This window comes from Hippoglossus stenolepis, chromosome 6, assembly GCF_022539355.2.
Source record: "Hippoglossus stenolepis isolate QCI-W04-F060 chromosome 6, HSTE1.2, whole genome shotgun sequence".
Classification (NCBI taxonomy): domain Eukaryota; kingdom Metazoa; phylum Chordata; class Actinopteri; order Pleuronectiformes; family Pleuronectidae; genus Hippoglossus; species Hippoglossus stenolepis.
The window spans coordinates 15,171,751-15,190,978 of record NC_061488.1 but is presented as its reverse complement, the minus strand read 5'-3'; the positions used below and the strand labels follow the sequence as shown (position 1 = coordinate 15,190,978).

At 39.7% G+C, this 19,228-nt stretch overlaps 3 protein-coding genes across 6 annotated transcripts in view; 1 reads left to right on the top strand and 2 right to left on the bottom strand.

The window, feature by feature from the left end:
* Positions 1-4,299: 4,299 nt before the first annotated feature.
* LOC118111475 (nicotinamide/nicotinic acid mononucleotide adenylyltransferase 1-like) lies at positions 4,300-10,562 on the bottom strand. The gene is made up of 5 exons (XM_035160108.2): positions 10,453-10,562; positions 8,278-8,400; positions 7,686-7,869; positions 6,390-6,475; positions 4,300-4,687 (listed from the first exon to the last, which is right to left on the bottom strand). Exons 2-5 carry the CDS (start codon positions 8,390-8,392, stop codon positions 4,359-4,361), a joined length of 714 nt encoding a protein of 237 aa, XP_035015999.1. The 5' UTR covers positions 8,393-8,400; positions 10,453-10,562; the 3' UTR covers positions 4,300-4,358.
* Positions 10,563-10,622: 60 nt separating this feature from the next.
* lzic (leucine zipper and CTNNBIP1 domain containing) lies at positions 10,623-13,206 on the top strand. Its single transcript, XM_035160109.2, has 7 exons — positions 10,623-10,765; positions 11,020-11,144; positions 11,235-11,370; positions 11,920-12,018; positions 12,130-12,225; positions 12,481-12,562; positions 12,657-13,206. Exons 2-7 carry the CDS (start codon positions 11,044-11,046, stop codon positions 12,710-12,712), a joined length of 570 nt encoding a protein of 189 aa, XP_035016000.1. The 5' UTR covers positions 10,623-10,765; positions 11,020-11,043; the 3' UTR covers positions 12,713-13,206.
* A 1,305-nt stretch (positions 13,207-14,511) lies between these two features.
* clstn1 (calsyntenin 1) overlaps positions 14,512-19,228 on the bottom strand; it is a 34,804-nt gene continuing 30,087 nt past the window's right edge. For all 4 annotated transcript variants that reach the window (XM_035158483.2, XM_035158488.2, XM_035158487.2 and 1 more), the window contains 2 exons: positions 18,968-19,152; positions 14,512-18,016 (listed from right to left, as the gene is read on the bottom strand). In XM_035158483.2, the coding sequence (XP_035014374.1) occupies positions 17,822-18,016; positions 18,968-19,152 (380 nt within the window). In that variant the 3' untranslated portion in view covers positions 14,512-17,821. The remainder of the gene's footprint in view (positions 18,017-18,967; positions 19,153-19,228) is intronic.

Genomic DNA, 19,228 nt, shown 5'->3' with positions numbered 1-19,228 from the left:
AGTTACTTTTGTACTTTTAGTTACTTTTTAGTTACTTTCGTACTTTTAGTTACTTTGCAGTTACTTTCGTACTTTTAGTTACTTTTTTGTTACTTTTGTACTTTTAGTTACTTTTTAGTTACTTTCGTACTTTTAAGTTACTTTTGTACTTTTAGTTGCTTTTTAGTTACTTTTTTACTTTTAGTTACTTTTTAGTTACTTACGTACTTTTAGTTACTTTCGTACTTTTAGTTACTTTTTAGTGACTTTCGTTACTTTTAGTTACTTTTTAGTGACTTTCCGTGACGTTACATTACATTACGTTACTTAGTTGCTTTTAGTTACTTTCCGTTACTTTTAGTTACTTTTCGTTACTTTGTTACTTTTTGTTACTTTCGTTACTTTTCGTTACTTTTAGTTACTTTCGTACTTTTAGTTACTTTTTAGTTACTTTTGTACTTTTAGTTACTTTTGTACTTGTAGTTAACTTTTAGTTACTTTTGTACTTTTAGTTACTTTTGAGTTACTTTTGTACTTTTAGTTACTTTTGAGTTACTTTTGTACTTTTAGTTACTTTTTAGTTACTTTTAGTTACTTGTAGTTACTTTCAGTTACGTGACGTTACAATACTTGGTTACTTTTAGTTACTTGTAGTTACTTTCAGTTACGTGACGTTACATTACTTAGTTACTTTCCGTTACCTTTAGTTACTTTCCGTTTCTTTTAGTAACTTTTCGTTACTTTCGTTACTTTTCGTTACTTTTAGTTACTTTCGTACTTTTAGTTACTTTTTAGTTACTTTCGTACTTTTAGTTACTTTTTAGTTACTTTTGTACTTTCAGTTACTTTATAGTTACTTTTGTACTTTTAGTTACTTTGTAGTTACTTTCGTACTTTTAGTTACTTTTTAGTTACTTTTGTACTTTTAGTTACTTTTGTACTTTTAGTTACTTTGTACTTTTTGTGACTTGTTAGTTACTTTTGTACTTTTAGTTACTTTTTAGTTACTTTTGTACTTTTAGTTACTTTTGTACTTTTAGTTACTTTTTAGTTACTTTCGTACTTTTAGTTACTTTGCAGTTACTTTCGTACTTTTAGTTACTTTTGTACTTTTAGTTACTTTTTAGTTACTTTCGTACTTTTAAGTTACTTTTGTACTTTTAGTTACTTTTTAGTTACTTTTTTACTTTTAGTTACTTTTTAGTTACTTTCGTACTTTTAGTTACTTTTTAGTTACTTTCGTACTTTTAGTTACTTTTTAGTGACTTTCGTTACTTTTCGTTACGTTACGTGACGTTACATTACGTTACTTAGTTGCTTTTAGTTACTTTTCGTTACTTTTAGTTACTTTTCGTTACTTTGTTACTTTTTGTTACTTTCGTTACTTTTCGGTACTTTCGGTACTTATAGTTACTTTCGTACTTTTAGTTACTTTTGTACTTTTAGTTACTTTTGTACTTGTAGTTAACTTTTAGTTACTTTTGTCCTTTAGTTACTTTTGTACTTTTAGTTACTTTTGAGTTACTTTTGTACTTTTAGTTACTTTTTAGTTACTTTGTACTTTTAGTTACTTTTTAGTTACTCTCCGTTACTTTCCGTTACGTGACGTTACTTTTCGTTACGTTACGTTAGTTACGTTACTTACTTTCCGTTACGTGACGTTACTTTTCGTTACGTTACTTGTAGTTACTTTCAGTTACGTGACGTGACGTTACGTGACGTTATATTACATTACTTACCGTTACTTTCAGTTACTTTTAGTTACTTTTCGTTACGTGACGTGACTTTTAGTTACTTTCCGTTTCTTTTAGTTACTTTTAGTTACGTTACGTTACGTTATGTTATGTGACGTGACGTTACATTACATTACTTAGTTACTTTCCATTACGTGACGTTACGTTACTTTTAGTTACTTTTCGTTACGTTACGTTACTCGTCCAGATCTTCACAGTCACAGCAGCATCCATACTGGTAGATATCACACTCGCAGCAGCACATGGGATCATCTGGCTCCGGAGGCTTTAACTTCTCCCATTTCATTATGGCTTCCTGAAGTTCACAGGGCAACTTCGTTCTCTGGAGCGATGCACAAATGAACTACCCATTAAAACAAACTATTAGTGCAGGGAACATATCTATGGAAATGTACTGACAGAACCTATAACACAAAAACACACACACACGATCTATAACTTTGAAAAAAGCACATATATACATACATATCAACATATATATAGGAGCAATTGTCGTAATTATATAGGGTTTACTTTACATCTGAATTGGCAGCAATATTTCATCTATCTTACTGTCTATAATGATATAAAACCACTTATCAATTAAAAGCAACTAATTAGGGCCCGAGCACCGAACGGTGGGAGGCCCTATTGATTGCTCTCTCCACTAACCGCAACAGGCTTCAAAATGCCTGTGCTCGGGCCCGTTAGTGCTACAACGTAGCCCTAGTTATTAATGGGTTTGTGGTAGTGGGGTGTGATCAGCGTCGGCTGCAGGAGAGAGTGAGGATGGGATTCTGGGATCGGTAACAGGGAGAGAGTCTGATTGTGCACAGGTGTTACATGTCAACTAATGACTCTCCCCCCTTTATCAGAGGTAGTGCGCTGGGACACAGGGACTCCAGAGAAGACGGAGACGACGGCTGGCGAGAGGGCCACCGTGTATGTCTGTGTTTATATGCCTGCAAAGACAGAAAATGAAAGCGAGCATTAAAAAGTCATACCTGCCATCCGGTGGTTTCCTGACGAGGGACCCACGGCAACAGAGCTATCTGTCACAGGGTTATTGTCGGTCCACACTGTAAAAGAGTGCCCTTCAACCAATGACAGAATTTTTCACAAACACTCCACTTGAGCGCTAGGAATTCCAGTCGATGAGCAGGATACCTCTTTTATGAACCAGTGAGGGTCTTGCTCGCAAAGGCGATTGGACGAGCCTTGGTTTCACCTTCTGGTATCTGGGACAAAACTGCCCCAAGGCCATCAGGAAAGGATCAATAGATAGCATTAGTGGTTTGGAGAAGTCTGAGTCTCCTTGAAGCTTAGGAAGGCAGAGTCGCAGAAGTAATCAGTCCAGTCTGCAGGTTTGACCTTTCCAAAGACACCGGGCTTCGGGTTTGACCTTCCAACCTTCCCTCTCCGTTTTTGACCAGCTGTAAGGGCAAACAGAGGCTTTGCAATTGAGGAGCAGTTCGGTATGAAATGCTGGTAGTAGAATATCATCCCAAGGAATGACTTTACTCTTGAGGGCTTTTTGCTCTGATGGGGCAAAGACCAGGAGGTCGTCAAGAAAGCAGTGCAGGCTACTGAAATTTAGGTCACCAAAAATGCTTTACATCACTCTTATGAAAGATGCAGGACTGTTGCAAAGACCCTGTGGCATTCTGTTATATTCATGCAAGCCCAGTGGTGTTGAAGGCAGTGTATTTCTTGTCTTCAACGTGCATGGGCAGGTTGTAAAAGCCTGACGTTCATTCCATGGTGCTGAAGACAGTGTTTCCGCCGAGGGCTGCCAATCAGTCTGACTGATGAGGCAGGGGATGAGCATCTTTGATGGTCCTTGCATTAAGCCACCGGAAGTCTGTACATATCCTGAGGTCACCATTCTTTTTCCATACCATTACGATTTGGGAAGCAAACTCGGTCACTGGTTTTCCAAGGATTCCCTGCTTCCATCTCGGTGAGGACTTGGAGTAGCTTTTGGTAATGGGCTGGAGGAACTCTGCGATATGGGAGGCGGAAAGGACGGTCGTCTGTGAGCCGGATCCTGTGCACAAAGCCCTTGGCTTCTCCACAATCTAGATGGTGTTTTGAAAACACATCCTGGTATTGTTCCAGCATATCCACGAATTGGTTCATGGTGGAGGGGGTCACTTGGCAACCGTCAATGTCATCTCCCAGGCCAATGTTCCTCAGTCTTTGTTTTAGGTCAGTATTGTCAACATGTTTGTCATGGGTTACTTTATTTGTGTTGCTCTCTTTCTGACAGGAGCCTTGGAGCAGTGTGAAATCTTTAACTGCAATGCATGGAGAAACATCTGCTAGCTTGCAGTTTCTTTTCAGGGTGAGGGGCTTTTCAGTGAAATTGTCAACTTTCATGGGAATCCAGCCATCTCCCCACAAAGGTGTGACCACTCTGCCAAACATGATCCCTCATGGGGTACACTTAGAAGAAGTTACACCACTACTGTGCTCCCAGGTGACATAGGGACACTATGCGGCCAACTGGCCATTAATGGATTTGTAATGGAACACTGAGCACAGAATGAAGAAATTTGTGTTAAAAAGACACTTACATTTTCCTTACTATTTTGTTTATTTCTTTTGTTGTAACACAACAACCACATCAGCGTTTTTTTGCTCGCTCTATGCAATGTAGAGGTCGTTCTGTTGAATGTAGCTCACAACGGCGTCTGGCAGCAGGTACCTGACGCTCTGACCTCGACGAAGCGCTAGGCGCACGTCTTTAGTGCAGGAGGTATCGGTGGTCACCCACTCGTGGACCAAGTGGATGTTTCTGCGATGCTTCCACAGCACGTCCGACTTGAACTCGTGCGGTTTGAAGCCACTGCGAGTGATGCAGACCAAACCGTAGCGGCCCATGATCTCAGTGATTTCCTCCTGCCTCCACAGATTGGGGACACCAAAGGACTCCAGGATGTCAGTCCCACACAGCAACATCACCTGAGGGCCGTCTGAGAGTAGAAAAAACAGCTTATCAAAAAACTTTATCTGTATGTAGCTTTTCTTAACAAAGGGGAAAAAAGAAGTATAGTTTAAAGGGGAAAGAGGGCATTAAATAATAAAAGCAAATGCAAATAAGCAGACAGTGAGATCATCAGGAGATATAGAGAGAAATTAAGAATTTCTTTTCACATTTGTTTAATTTCAACATCGGTTTAAGGCTTTATTGCTCTATTCTTATTAAAGGTTAAGTGTGTACCATCTCGTGGTGAAGCTTATATTGAAACTCACTGAGTACTCCTCACTTCACCGCTGTACTGAGGTGAGGGGACAAGAAGAGAAGGAGAGACGCTTCCAGACGTAATCATCTCTACGGCAATGTACTGTTTAATAAACTATATCATCTGGTTTATTGGTGCTTATTAATGATGATAACTGATCCGATTGCCTATTGTTCATGAATGTTTAGAGTCATCAATGATTGATTAGACCTAGTTGAAGACGCATTTCCTTGGGATTGGTCTGATCTGTCAATATTTTCTGAGGACGATCAATCAAATCCTGAGCTAATTTTCCTCCCACACTTTGATTTAAGCATCATTATTTAGTGTCGAAGTGCTGAATGTGTGACTCGATCTGCAGAACTGCTGCCATGTAATGCTGACAATAATTCATCAATTCATTTACCTTCTATTATGCTACAAACTGTTTCTTCTAATCAATGCTGTAAATACTCTTATTTTACTGATGTTCTCCATTACACGTGGCATCTATTTCACTTCTGTCCGTCCTGGGAGAGGTATCCCTCACATGTGGCTCTCTCTGACATTTCTACTTTCTTTTTCCCCTGTTAAGTTTTTTTTTGTAGTTTTTCATTGCTCTTGATTAGGGTTAAGGACAGAGGATGTCACACCTTGTTAAAGCCCTATGAAACACCATTGGCCTGACATTTATAAAGTCAAGTCAAATTTTCAGCCTGCAGAGATTCACATCTCCCCATTTCTCAGACCAGATGAGTTTTAGAAGTGTGAAATTCTCAATGTAAATTCAAAACAGCCCAAAATATCAGCTGGGAAAAGTGTGTGACCACAACGTGTCAGAAAAGAGACCTAGGAGGGGGATGCATTGTTTGGCAAAGCAGATTTTGAACCTGCTGAGATTTGCATGCCATTGTTTTTTCAGCCAGGAAGTCAAAACAGTTTATTTTTAATAGAGCAATCATGTAAAAAGAGGTGGCCTCTCTATTCTCAATGTGTGGTGTCATTGCCAGTAAAACATCTACTGTTAGAGTCAGGAGATTTACAGTCTTGCAACCAAGGTGCTGGGCACACTCTGCAAAACATATTGTAATTATGTGTTAATAATAGTCATGGCTTTTTTTATCCGTGTACCAGTGACTGCCTAATGCCACATGAAGGTCTGGCACAGAGCGCACTTCAGTTCCTGCACAGTGCGGCTACATGACCTGACTTAAGTGTATGTAGTGTGATTGGGTGTCACCCACCACACAACACACCCCAAGTACCATATACTCAAACCATTGTCTCCTGTTATTAAGTTAAACTGAATACAGTGAACCATGAATACAGTGGCAGCAGAACGTGACTTGTTACCTGTCTGAAATCGCGGATTGAAAAAGGCAGGAGTGAAAAAGAGGACAGAAAGAACAATATTTACATTATACCATGCTTTACATAGCCACACGTGACCTACCTCTCCTTTTCTGATGAGATGAAGCTTCATAAGTGTCCATCTCATCGCAGTTATGCTGTGTCTCCAGCAGTTTCTCATAGTGATGCCTGAGTAAATACAGCAACAAACAAAACATCCGATTTTTCAAGATTTGTCACCTAAAAATTGTTTTATTATTTGTTTAAGGTTCAGTGTGTAATTTGGGTGAAAGGGATCTATTGGCAGAAATTGATTTTAAAATAATCCTAGTGATGTTATCACTAGTGTATCGTCTAAATCCTTTATATTTAAATACTTTGTATTTACACCAGGAGAGGGTCCTCTCTGCGGAGGCCGCCATGTTTTTTACAGTAGCCCAGACTGGACACACTAAACACCTTTTGAGTTTTCAGGACAACTGAAGGCTTCCACAGGTTCTCTTTCATGTTTGGAATGGGAGGGTGAGGTGAGGGATATTCAGCTGCGACATGAAACTTCACGACTAAATTCTACACACTGAACCTTTAAGCTACATTGTTTAACTTTAGCTTATCATTTTCTTTTGATTAAAACTTTCAATTAGTTCCACCTATGGTGACTTAAAATACATATTTTGGACAAGTTTTTTTGGTTAAAATGAACAACTGACATGATTAATATTAAATAATGACTCAGATTAAACCCAAATTTCTTATTTAGACTGCAAGGCACAGTATCAAATGATTCATGGGAATGATTATTACTGCCAGTCCATGTCTTTTATTTCCCTGATGAAGTTCATTCTTTACAGCAGGAAGTCACAACCTGTGAGACAAAAGGCAACTGAAAAGCACAAATTATAGAAGGTGTCGTCTTCATTACTGTAACTTTTTTATGCAGTGAAGTTTTCAAGAAGTGGAAACGGCAAAAGAACACAACCACAAGTGTCAGCTTTTCTTCACCCCAGGCATATCAAAAAGCCATACATACATTATTACGTATTAATAAATGAATAACACAACCCATACATATGAGATTTTTATTTCTGTATATATATATATAAACCTTTAACTCAGTTCTTAAATGGCACTGGACCAGTTTTTTATCATTCCACATTATAATTGAATTTGTGGTGTCATCACTGACAAAGAGGAATAAGAGGCAATAATAGAAAACTTCAAGCAAACCAACTCTGATCAAGGACACAGAAAGATCTGACAGATAGTTCCTTACACTCATTGGCAGATTACCTTGTTGTAGTCTAGTTATAATAACAACACAAGAGAAAAACACTACTAGTGCTGCCTGCAGCAAGCACAGCCACTGCCACTAACAAGAGAAAAAGAATGGTCAACTTACCGAATCACCGCAACCGTCTCCACCCACTCAGGCTGCAAGCTCTCCCAGGAATCTACAGTGATCCAATTTGGGTTCTCTGTGGCCAATCTGGCCATTTCCAGACGGTGGGAGGCCTCAATCAAACCCTTCTTCTTATTGCCATCGCCCACAGGAGAGATGATGCCGCTCACCACCTTGTACTGACCTGAGACACAAGGGAGGGAGTGTGTGTGAACACTCGATTAAAAGCAACAGCACAGTAGATGCGGTTAACTCATAGAAACATGTCTCTAAACATATTTGATTAATTAACAGGAATCATTTTAAAGGGTCTATGGTTTGTCCAGATAACTTCAGTTAATCAACTCCGTCAAGGAGGTTATGAGTTCACCCTTGTCTGTTTGTTGTTTTTTTCACTGGTTTATTTGTCAGCAGGATTACACAAAAACTACAGAACTGATTTCTGAGGAAAAGTGCAAAACTGGATTTGAGAGTATGTAATGTTCTTCCACAGGATGTAGTAAATAGCAGTTAAAACACCATCACTATCTGCAGGACTTGGTCTTTTTAGAGGTGAGTGATAAAGTAACACTTCATTGTTATTTGAATGTACCTGTGTCTTCCAGATGATCTCGAGCCAGCTCAAACATCCTCAGGTGCATGTTGGTGATGGGGTTGAAGGAGCCGCAGGCCAGCAGGACCACTGAGGTTACACTGGGAGACTCCATACTTTATTCTGGAGCAACAGACATGACAAAGACAACAGAAGCCGTGGAGTCAACAAACTGTCCCAAACCACACATGTACAAAACAGCTCTACTTCTCTGAGTGAATTACAAAAACTTAAAAACTGTCTTTTATACCTGTAAAGCAGAAGGAATGTTAGCTTCTTGTATAGCCAGGAAATATTAGCTCAGTAAGGGCAAGTTCAAATCATAGCAGCGGCAGCTCGTCTCTACGAGCACTTTTGGTGGCAACAGAAAGTGCCACTAATAGGTAAAGGCAGCTGCCTTTGATGCCACACTGTTATGAGCTCGAACAGTTTTGTAGGTCCCGACCACACTTTGTTGGGTTCTGGTGCACAGTCAAATACTGGAAGTCAGGTTTATTCCTGTAGTGTAACCAAGAAGAGTTAAACGCTGTTACATGGATTTTATCTTCACAACAACATGCCTCTCGCAGTCAAATAGAGCGCAGACTCACTATGCACTTGAAATTAACTCCAAAACATGTGATTGAAATAATAAATAAATAAAATATAAATGAATAACAAATGTTACTTTGTGTTTCTAATTACATAACATTAAGTTATATTTGACATTATACATTTCCATCAATATTAAGCAAATAATAATTCAAGTTGTCTTTGTCACAGATTAACAAACAAAGACATTTTTATTTATACAGGTGCCCACAGCTTTTAGCTGAAAACCACATCACATAAAAAAATAAACCTGTCAATACAGTTAAACATGGCAATGAGTGTACAATGAATACACAAATACCTGTAGTATAACCAAGAAGAGTAAAAAGCTGTCACATGAATTTTATCTTCACGACAACACGCCTAACATGAGAGAAGGACAACTTAAGTGTTCAACACATGAGAAGATAAAATGGCGGACAGCGCTCAGACACAGGGAAAAGTTGTCATACTACTGTTAAGTGAAATATCTACTGTATGTGTAGCAGCAAGCATGCTGCAGACCTCCATAATGATCTCAAGAATGCAGCATGCATTCTGCGAGAGGGCATACTACTGTTAAGTGAAATATCTATGTGTAGCAGCAAGCATGCTGCAGATCTCTGAAATAATCTAAAGAGTGCAGGCATGCATTCTGTGAGAGGTCATACCACAGCCACGTGAAATATCCATTTGCAGCAGCAAGCATGCTGCAGATCTCTAAAATTAAAGACTAAAGAATATGGGCATGTATTCTGCAGGGAATATACTACTGTCATGTGAAATATCTATGTATAGCAGTAAGCATTCTGCAGACCTCAAATTATTACTAAGCAGACCAATGCACCCAGCCATCCACTACCACCTGAATGCAGCATTTATATGACTGAAAGATTTGCTGTTCAGGCATTAGCAGACTTTGGTCTTTTGAGCTGAGATGGTGTTTCTAACCCCGGGCGAACTCGAAGCTCGAAGGCTGCTGAAGACCAACGACCCCTGACTTTCACGTGGATTCAGACACCAGGGGCCTCATTTATAACCGTTGCTTACGCACAAAACAGGGCCTGAAATGTGCGTACGCCACTTCTCACGCAAACGTTGGGATTTATGTGAGTGAATTACAAAAACTTTAAACGATAAAAAACGTCATTTAAATATTAGCTGTAAACCTAAAGGAACGTTAGCTTAATGTGCAGCCAGGGAACATTAGCTTGATCGTTGCCACTAAGATGAACGTTACAGCGGTGAACACATGCACTCGGGGGGGATTACTAGATCGTCTACCTTTGAATAATAATAATAATAATAATGATATTATTATAATAAATAAATATTCATTTGCGTTTTAAGAAAACATAAAATGTTAAAAACCGTCATTAAAAATATTAGCTGTAAACCTAAAGGAACGTTAGCTTCAAGTGTAGCCAGGGAACATTAGCTTGACCATGGCCACTTAGATGAACGTTACAGCCGTGAACACATGAAGTCGGGCTGAAGATTATTTTATCCTCTACTTTGAATAATAATTATAATAATAATAATAATACTATAATACATACATATTAATTGAGTTACAGTGAGAAAGTGTCAGCAGCTGCCCCATACCCTACTTCCCGTGTTCTTCTTCTTCTAAAGTTATTTATTGGCGGTTGGTAAACCATCTTATTGGAGTGCTGAGCAGTGGATTGGTGCTTCCGCTGTTGTGACTGACCGGCCGCACCCACGCTGCTGCGCTGCTGAGCTGCGTTCAACATCACAAACGTCTCCACCGACACTTACTGTCGGGTGAAGCATTTTAAAGCCAGTGAAGTAAGCGGAAGTCCAGTTACGCGTGTTGAGTCTCTTGTGTGGTTCAGTCGTCAAACCGATGAAAAACATTTCCCTCAACACAAGGCTGATCTACAACTAAGAGAACCGGGTGAGACGTTTTCTGTTAGCGTGTTAGCTAGCTAGCTGCTCCGCTAACTGAGCACCTTCCACCGCTAAGACAGTCTGAGTTTTCAACACAAACAGTTTGTCTACGTAGTTTGTGTCGAGCTAGATGTTGAACAGTTGTGTTGTGATGCTCACTGCTGCCCTTGGCTGTTCATGAAGACAGCTAGCGTGCTAGCTTGAAGTCCTCTGGTGACATACTAGTTACTGTTGTTTTGCTGTTTGTTTTCTTCTTCTCAGGTTGGAGACCTTGTGTTTGGGACGATGGCATCCCGCGGGAAATCAGAAACAGGAAAACTGAGGCAAAACATGGAGGAGCAGCTGGACAGACTGATGCAGCAGCTTCAGGATCTGGAGGAATGCAGGTGCAGTAGACTGAGATGTAAGGTTGTGGGTCAGAGCTGGTGATGTGATGGCGTACATCTGTGGCAGTGACTACTTCGTGTTTGTTCCAGAGAAGAGCTGGACGAGGAAGAGTATGAGGAGACGAAGAGCGAAACCTTGGAACAGCTGAATGAATTCAATGACTCCCTGAAGAAGATCATGTCAGGAGACATGACACTGGTGGACGAACTCGGTGGGATGCAGCTGGTAAGGGCCAATCCATTGATAGTGTGAAGTTATAGTTTGTATAAGAAGGGACTTCACTTAGTCTGGAATAAATAGTGATTGAGTGATTTAGAATTTTCTTTTTATAATAATAAGTTTAGTTTGTAGTTTAATAATAATAATTAAATAATAATAATAAGTTTAGTTTGTAGTTTGTATAGCACTTTTCTCAACAGTGTTACAGAGTATTTAAAGGTCCAGTGTGTACGATTTAGGTGAAAGGGATCTATTGTTAGAAATTGAATATAAAATCATCCTAGTGATGTTTTCACTAGTGTGTTTCACCTAAATTTAATGAATTGTTGTTTTCTTTACCCTTGAATTGGCTGTTTATATTTAAATACTTTATGTTTACACCGGGAGTGGCTCTTCTCTACGGAGGCTGCCATGTTTTTTTACAGTAGCTGGGCTCCATCTGCCAGTCCAGCTCAATAAATCTTAATGTATTTCGGGGGGTTGGCAGTTTAAGGCTTTAATTGTGAGTAATAAAATGTTCAAATAAATTCAAAGGTATGTCTCTGTCTTCATCAGGCAATCCAGGCTGCCATCAGCCAAGCATTCAAAACACCAGAGGTGATCCGGATGTTTGCTAAGAAGCAGCCAGGACAGCTGAGAACCAGACTAGCGGAGGTTTGTACAGCAGGATCTAGAAAATGATTTTTGTTTGTGCGGTTACGGCACTCTGTCCATTGATTTGCCTGAAAGTTGTCCAACTGCTCTGTGGTCCGTTTTCCCCCCCAGATGGACCGAGATGTCATCGTGGGCAAACTGTCGCGGGACATGTACATGCAGCAGAAAATGGAAATCCTCACAGCCCTGAGAAAACTAGGAGAGAAGGTGAGGAATGCTCACAGCAGAGATGTGATGTGTCTTTTCCCCCACGAGTTCATGAATGATTCACTGGTTTATTCTCATCTGTCCACACAAACTCTTTAAGCTGCACTGACTTCTATTTAGTCATTAAAGTGTCACTGGGCTGACAGAGCTGTTCCTTCAACAGGCTTCAACCTCCCTGCAAAAGAAGCTGTAACATTTTAAACATGTTTTTTTTATTATTATTGCCTAAACAAACCTTTGTCAATGCCTTGTCAGCTCACTGCAGAGGATGAGACTTTCCTCACTGAGAACGCGACAGCAACCCTGAGCCAGTTTGAAAAAGTGACTGCAAATCTCGGTGAGAAGAAGCATTTGATTTCCCTGAAATGGTTGATAACACTTATTATTGGATGAACATTCACATTTGTCTCGTTTTGCTTTTTCCTGTTCAGGCTCCGAAGACAAAATCCTGGCTTTAGCCAGCTCTGGTGTGAAAACCAAAGTGTAGTAATTCTGCAAAATATTTTATTAACTCGGCCTTTGTTATTACCAAGAAAAGAATGTGCCAATTGATGGTTGATTTTGTAAACAATCTGCACTTCTAGGTGTTGCAGTGGATGCTAACACTTTTTTAACAATATGCTTTTATACCCCCCCCTACTTTTGTAAATGTCTTTTAGTTGTGCAGATAAATGTAAAGTTGTATTATAGGTACGAGCATGTGATTTGTTTAAGATGAAGATGTTGCACATGAATGTAAAGGAGAGTCGAGACGTTTCAGGAGAAATATTCTGTGGTGATTTGTGCTGTATTTCTTGTAAGCTGCTGTTTGTGTGTGAAGAGAATGATGTTGATTTCCTGTGTGTGAATGCTGCTTATATTAGAGATGTTATTTTATCTCGACTGTGCTGTGTACAAGGCTTTGAAGAAAAAAGAGGTGCACATAAAACGATAAGTGTGAAGAAACTCAATGACATTAAATGCAGTGATCATACAGTTCAACTTATCAGTTTGAGAGATTCTATCCCATCTTTTACTAAACAACTTCCAAATGAGTTAGTAATCAAATCATGGGTCACAAAAGCTTTGAATTGTTGAATGACTTGAAAATTGTGAATATACTGTACATTGATAATACGATACTGACAAAACACAGTGGTAAAAAGTCACAGCTCGGACAGGAACACATGGAAACATGACGGAGTAGCGTGTAAATAAAAGCATCTGATCAGAATGTCCTTCCTTTAGAAGCCCCCCAATTTAGATTTTCATTGGAGAACTAAATTTATATGGGCAAAAATTTGCTATTGAGATGCATGTAAATATAATTACGTTTTTGAACAGTCAGCCCCGCAGTTAAAAAAATTCCCGTTCCGTGGACTTGATGCCGTCTGTTTTGTGGAGGGTCTTGTGATGGTTCCAGCAGCCGTCTCATGAGTCATTCAGTTTGATGAGTTTGTGGTGGTTTTAACAGGAGTGCAACATGAGGTCACTCCACACTGCACTGTAGCAGTGAAGATGGTGGCTACAAGTAAACTAAAAACCCTCGAACTGTCTCTTCAGTCACCAGTTATAAAAGTGATTGAGTTGAGAGCAACGACTTTAACCAGAATGATTAATCGGTTTTGTACTTTTTGTGGAATCGGGCTGACAAATCACAAAGACGTCCCTCAGTAGAGCGCATACCTCCACCCAACAGGTCCAACAGTCCCCTTGTGAAATCACATTTAAATTCACATCTGGATTTTGCAATTACACACATTCCTATCAGTCTCCTTAACATGTCTGATATGTTTTCATCGAGATCCATGAGTTATTCTCTGTGAAATCAACGAAAACACCTTATCTCACAATGTTGGAGAGAGAGAAAAAGATTCCTGGATCCGTCCCCTGATCTGAATCCACACCTAAATTTAATGAGTTCTTCTTTGGGTCATGCCCCACCCCTGCAAAATGTCATGCATCAGTTTGGTAGTTATTGCTTAACCCTGCTAATAACAAGAAAATGCAAAAAATGGGAAATAACATTCAACATTTTCGTAGATTTCTCTGAGAATAATTTATGGATTTTGCTGAAAAAAAAATCTGACATGTTTAGGAGGGCTAATATTTATGAGTGTGTAATTTGTAGTACTATTTGCTTTACCTGTGAAATTCTGTTGCACCATTTACTTCTTGGCTTCAGTTTCGTTCTCACCACCAGATGGCGCTAACACTCAACATTTTAAACACTTCCCCTACTAAGGGTGTGTACCATCCATCACTGCAGTGTGATCACAGTGAAATAAAACAAGAGCACACAGAAGATATACCCCATCTCATCATCCTTTATTTTGTTTGCGAGCAAGCATCAACTTCACTACAATTTGCCTTTCAATTGGTAGAAAAGTGAGAGCAGCTCCAACAAGCACAAAGGAAACATCCAACTGTTCAAAAATAAAACAAAAATAACGCCATCACCTTCCTTCCTCAAGCAAATTCTCAAAGAAAAAAACAAACAAAATATATATATATATATATCTGGAGTGTTGTGGACGTGTGAAACGGACAGTATGAGAATCAGTGTATCACGTCTCCTTTCTCACTCCAGTCTCACAACCCCACATGGAACGTACACAAACTTGTGGTTCATGCAAAGTAAATCCCCCCCCCCCACCCTTACATCTTTAGTGTTACTACGGTATGGCTGCTTTTCAGTTTGTTAGGCAGTGACATTCAATTCAACTGACTTACACTTTATATGGAAATCATATGCCCCAGAGAACCGGAGATGGTGGAGTCACTGAGGAGACTTGACCTCAGAGTCAGCGTGCACATGTCAGTGACCCCTGGTACTGTACTTTTTACTGTAGATGCAATGTGGACATTTTGTGTTTGACTGAATGAAACCGTGACGATTTCAGAGTCGACAGGCTTCGACACTTGTGAATTTCATGCTGCCCTCAAAAATCATTTCTCGACAACTCAGGCAATAGGACACTGTTCAAAAATCACCTTCCACTATACACAAACAGGTCAATTAAGAGTAAACCCATGTACGCCGCCAAAGCAATTTCATTATGTACTGTGCATCTTTTTTATAAAGGTGGATTCCGTCAATATGATTTAGTACAATATCTATAGAAGGTACAATATGGATCTACTTCCTCTACACATCAACATGGACACATGACATCTATGTGAAATGTTTGTTGCTGTTAATAAAAGTAGCGGTGGATTATTGATACAACAGACTTAAAAGAAAAGTGTAATCCCCCAGCTCTGCAGGAAATCTAGCATTTAACAAACACAAATCAAGTAATAATAATCCGAGCAATTCCAACAGGACTGTGAGTCCTCGGGCCCCAACAAAGCCACAAAAAAAAAAAAAGGAGCATGGATGAGTGTTATTGTTAGACCTGCTAATTTCGCTATGATTGATAAAAGGCAAAAGGCACTCCCATCTCAGCCGGCTCAGACCTCTTCTTCTTGTTGTTCCGAGTCATCGAGGAGGGGGAGACTGTTCACTACGTTTCCACCACGGAATTATATTGAACTTAAAAAATGAAATCAAACGCAACAGTGCGACTCAAATCCTCAAAAACAGCCTTTCATGTGTTTCTGAACTGAAATTCTTGGCCTCTGAAAATAGGTCTGCATGCAAAATATGGGACTCGCGACGCCCAACACTTCTAATCCTGATAACGCTGATTTTAATTAATGTAGGTTTAGGAAATGATTTACATTTTTTACTCAGTTCACAAAAACATGAGACAAACACAATAGTTACAACAGTGTCTGAGAGGAGTTAAGAGGTTGGACACATTTTCCCAATCAGTTGTATAAGCTTTATACTAATACCAGAAGGAAAACAAGTTTACCAAATGTAAACAAATATCTTAGAACAACTCTACAGTACAGTTCCATGTACAATAAAATCTAGTGGTCTAATGCAAAAAAATATCAAATTTTTAGATCCAAACGAGAAGATGAGTCATTTTTAAAGTGTTTTCCTGTTGCAAACTACGCAGTCATGCCCGCAGTTGTAATTCCATAAATTGCACTAAAGATAATGCTCAGTTTGCAGTAAGAAACCATCTTAAAAATGCATCTTATATATGTAGTATTTCTACTTCAGATTAAATAGCTGGGCTATGGAAAATAAAGTTGCAACAGAGCAATCCTGAAAAGTACTTTCATTTCACTTTTCTTTCCAAAAACGAAGCCGGCGACAGCACAATTCAACCAGCGCAGCTGCGTCTGTCAGAGATCTGCTCCTTCAGTACTTTGAAGGTTTTTTATTTTCCTCCCTACTTCTGTCAACACAGAAACGGGCAGAAGACGTTTTAAAGCTGCTGAGGAAATCTCCCTACACGTCCAATTACACTGGCAGAAATGTTAGTACCCATATTTCAAGATTAACAGCACAACAGAACCCGCTGGTCTGGTGTTTGTACCGTCCCACACAAAATGTCAATTTGTACATTAGCGTTTCTCTGAGTAAGATTATTACTCGAACAAAAAAAAGAAAAAAAGAAAATCCCCTCTGTACAACAGTGAGATCTACTGGGAATGAAATACATGTGACATGTAGAGCATTGCCACCTGTGCAAGCAGAGCAAAGCATGTGTGAAGCTGAAACCATCCACCAGTCCTGCTTTACATGTACGTAAAACAAATGGTTTTTGTTTTTGCAAAAACAAAGAAAAAGACAAAATAGACACAACTCTGTCATGGAAACCTCTGCTGAACAGTCCTGGGTTTCTCATCGTGAAGCAGACAGTTTTTGTACAAGCATGATGGAACAGCTTTTTGCGGAAAAGTTTTGCAACATGCTACAGCCTCTGTGACACAAATATTCTACATTACATACTGCGTTGTTTTAGATATTGGACCCTGTTGAGCAGGCCTTCACTAACACATCGACTAATTACATGGTTTCTTTATATTTACAAAATCTTTAAAAAGCAATTTATTTCTCTACACATACGACTCAAATATCCTCATGCACTAAAAAGAAAAAAAATTTGAAAAGAAAATGCAGTGTACTTGTTAAAAGCAAATTTTTTTCACTGTGGACAACTAAGAAAACTCAAGTCAAGTGAGTTTAGCTGCAAACAATTCTAAAAGCATTAAGCAAGAATATACATCAGGGAAAAAAAATGAAAATGATTCTCTGTTTGAACGCCTCTTGTCTGAGAAAAAATAAAAAGTGCAGGGTTGGCTTCCTCACACAGTTCAAAACAAATGTAGGCCAAGTTTTCCTGGGAATTAAAATATAATAAATAAAAAAATAAACAGTAAAAATCAGCAATCCGGTGATAACTACACTACACTGAGTACCACCACTAAGATAACAACAGGAAAACCTCGACGCTGAAGGGAATTTTTTTTTGTGTTTTTGTTGTTTTTTTACATCCTGGCTCCTTAGACATGAATCTGTGGTGTGTGTGTGTGTGTGTGTGTGTGTGTGTAACCCTCTGAGTAAGTGTTAGTTGGTGATGTGTATGTCAGAGAGATCTGTGTTGAGTGTAATATGCATTTGGTGTGTGTGTGTGTGTGTGTGTGTGTGTGTGTGTGTGTGTGTGTGTGTGTGTGTGTGTGTGTGTGTGTGTGTGTGTGTGTGTGTGTATTCATTCTAGTAGGTGAGGGTAGAGTCGTCCCACTCCAGCTGCTGCTGCCTGCTGGCGCCCTGCTGGTCCTCCGGCTCCGCGCCCTCCTCGTCCTCGCTGCTCTCTGACTCAGCGCTCGTGATGTCATCTTCCTCCTCTCCGTCCTCGCTCTCTTCCTCCTCTTCCTCATCATCCTCACTGCTGTGCTGGTCCTCGTACGTCTGAATTAGAGACAGAGGGGGAGAGGGGTCGTTTGTGATGAGTCATTATCTCAGTGAAGAATTTATGTTCTTAGTGATCTTTGCGGCTCTTCCCTGTGTTATAGCTGCATTATTGCTGAGACCAAAGAACTGGTGGTGGGTGCATCTCAGTGCATCTCTCTGTTTCTCAGATATATAACTCAATGCAGTCATTTAATGAAAATAGTAAAATAACATATTCCTGTGTTACTGATAAATTGTCAGATCACATAAAGCTTCTTAGATAATTTATATACAAATAAAGCTTGGTTTGTTAATCCTAGAATAGCTAACAGCAGGCCACACTGTAAAAATATTCAACTGATACATCTCAGCCTCTCCCATCAGCCTTCTTGTCTACGACACCAAAACGCATGAACCTGCACTGGCAACTGCAAGAAGCTGACTTTTTCTGTGACTCACTCGCTAACTTCTGGCTATCGGCTCTGCTTGAGCGGTGAAACGCAGTGAGATCACTGGCAGGGAATACGGGCAGGGAACACGCAGGAAAGCAGGTCGAACAGTGACAGACGTCAGCCAATACGTCAGCCAATCCTTTTATTCAGTCTGAATGAAATGTCACTTTGGACTTCTGTAAGACTTAAAGTGCTGTTCTCTTGTCTGGAGCATGAGACTAACTGGCTACACAAAATTAATTCCAACACAAATTCCTTTATATAAATTAGCGAGTTGAAAATCCAGAAAAACCTACAACAAAGGCCGACCTCCATCCCCATGAGTCAATCATGACAGCTCAGAAAGATCTAGGTTACGGTCACACATTGCCCAGAGAGCATTAGCAGGTGAAAAGCTGTCTGAGCTGCGACACGGCCACATTTAGTTGAGCTCTGAATTTCTGTTCCAGAGCTTTTCACTGGTCAATTCACTAATTTCGCCTTCCTGCAAACATTGTGTTTCATTGTATTTTTTTACCTCCATGGGGTTGACGGTGATGGTGAGAGCCGAGTCGTCCCAGTCCATCTCGTTCTCCTTGCCATTTTCCTGGTCTGTCATGGTTCTCTGGTGAGCAGCACGGATGCGGAACACGCCCAGGATGATCATGAACACCAGGAAGCTGACGCACACCACAATGACAATGGTGGCAGCGCTGGGAACCACTGTGAGGAAGCAAACACACAAAAATGAGGTTAGACATATACTGAGGTTCAGTTTATGCACATTCACGCATAAAAA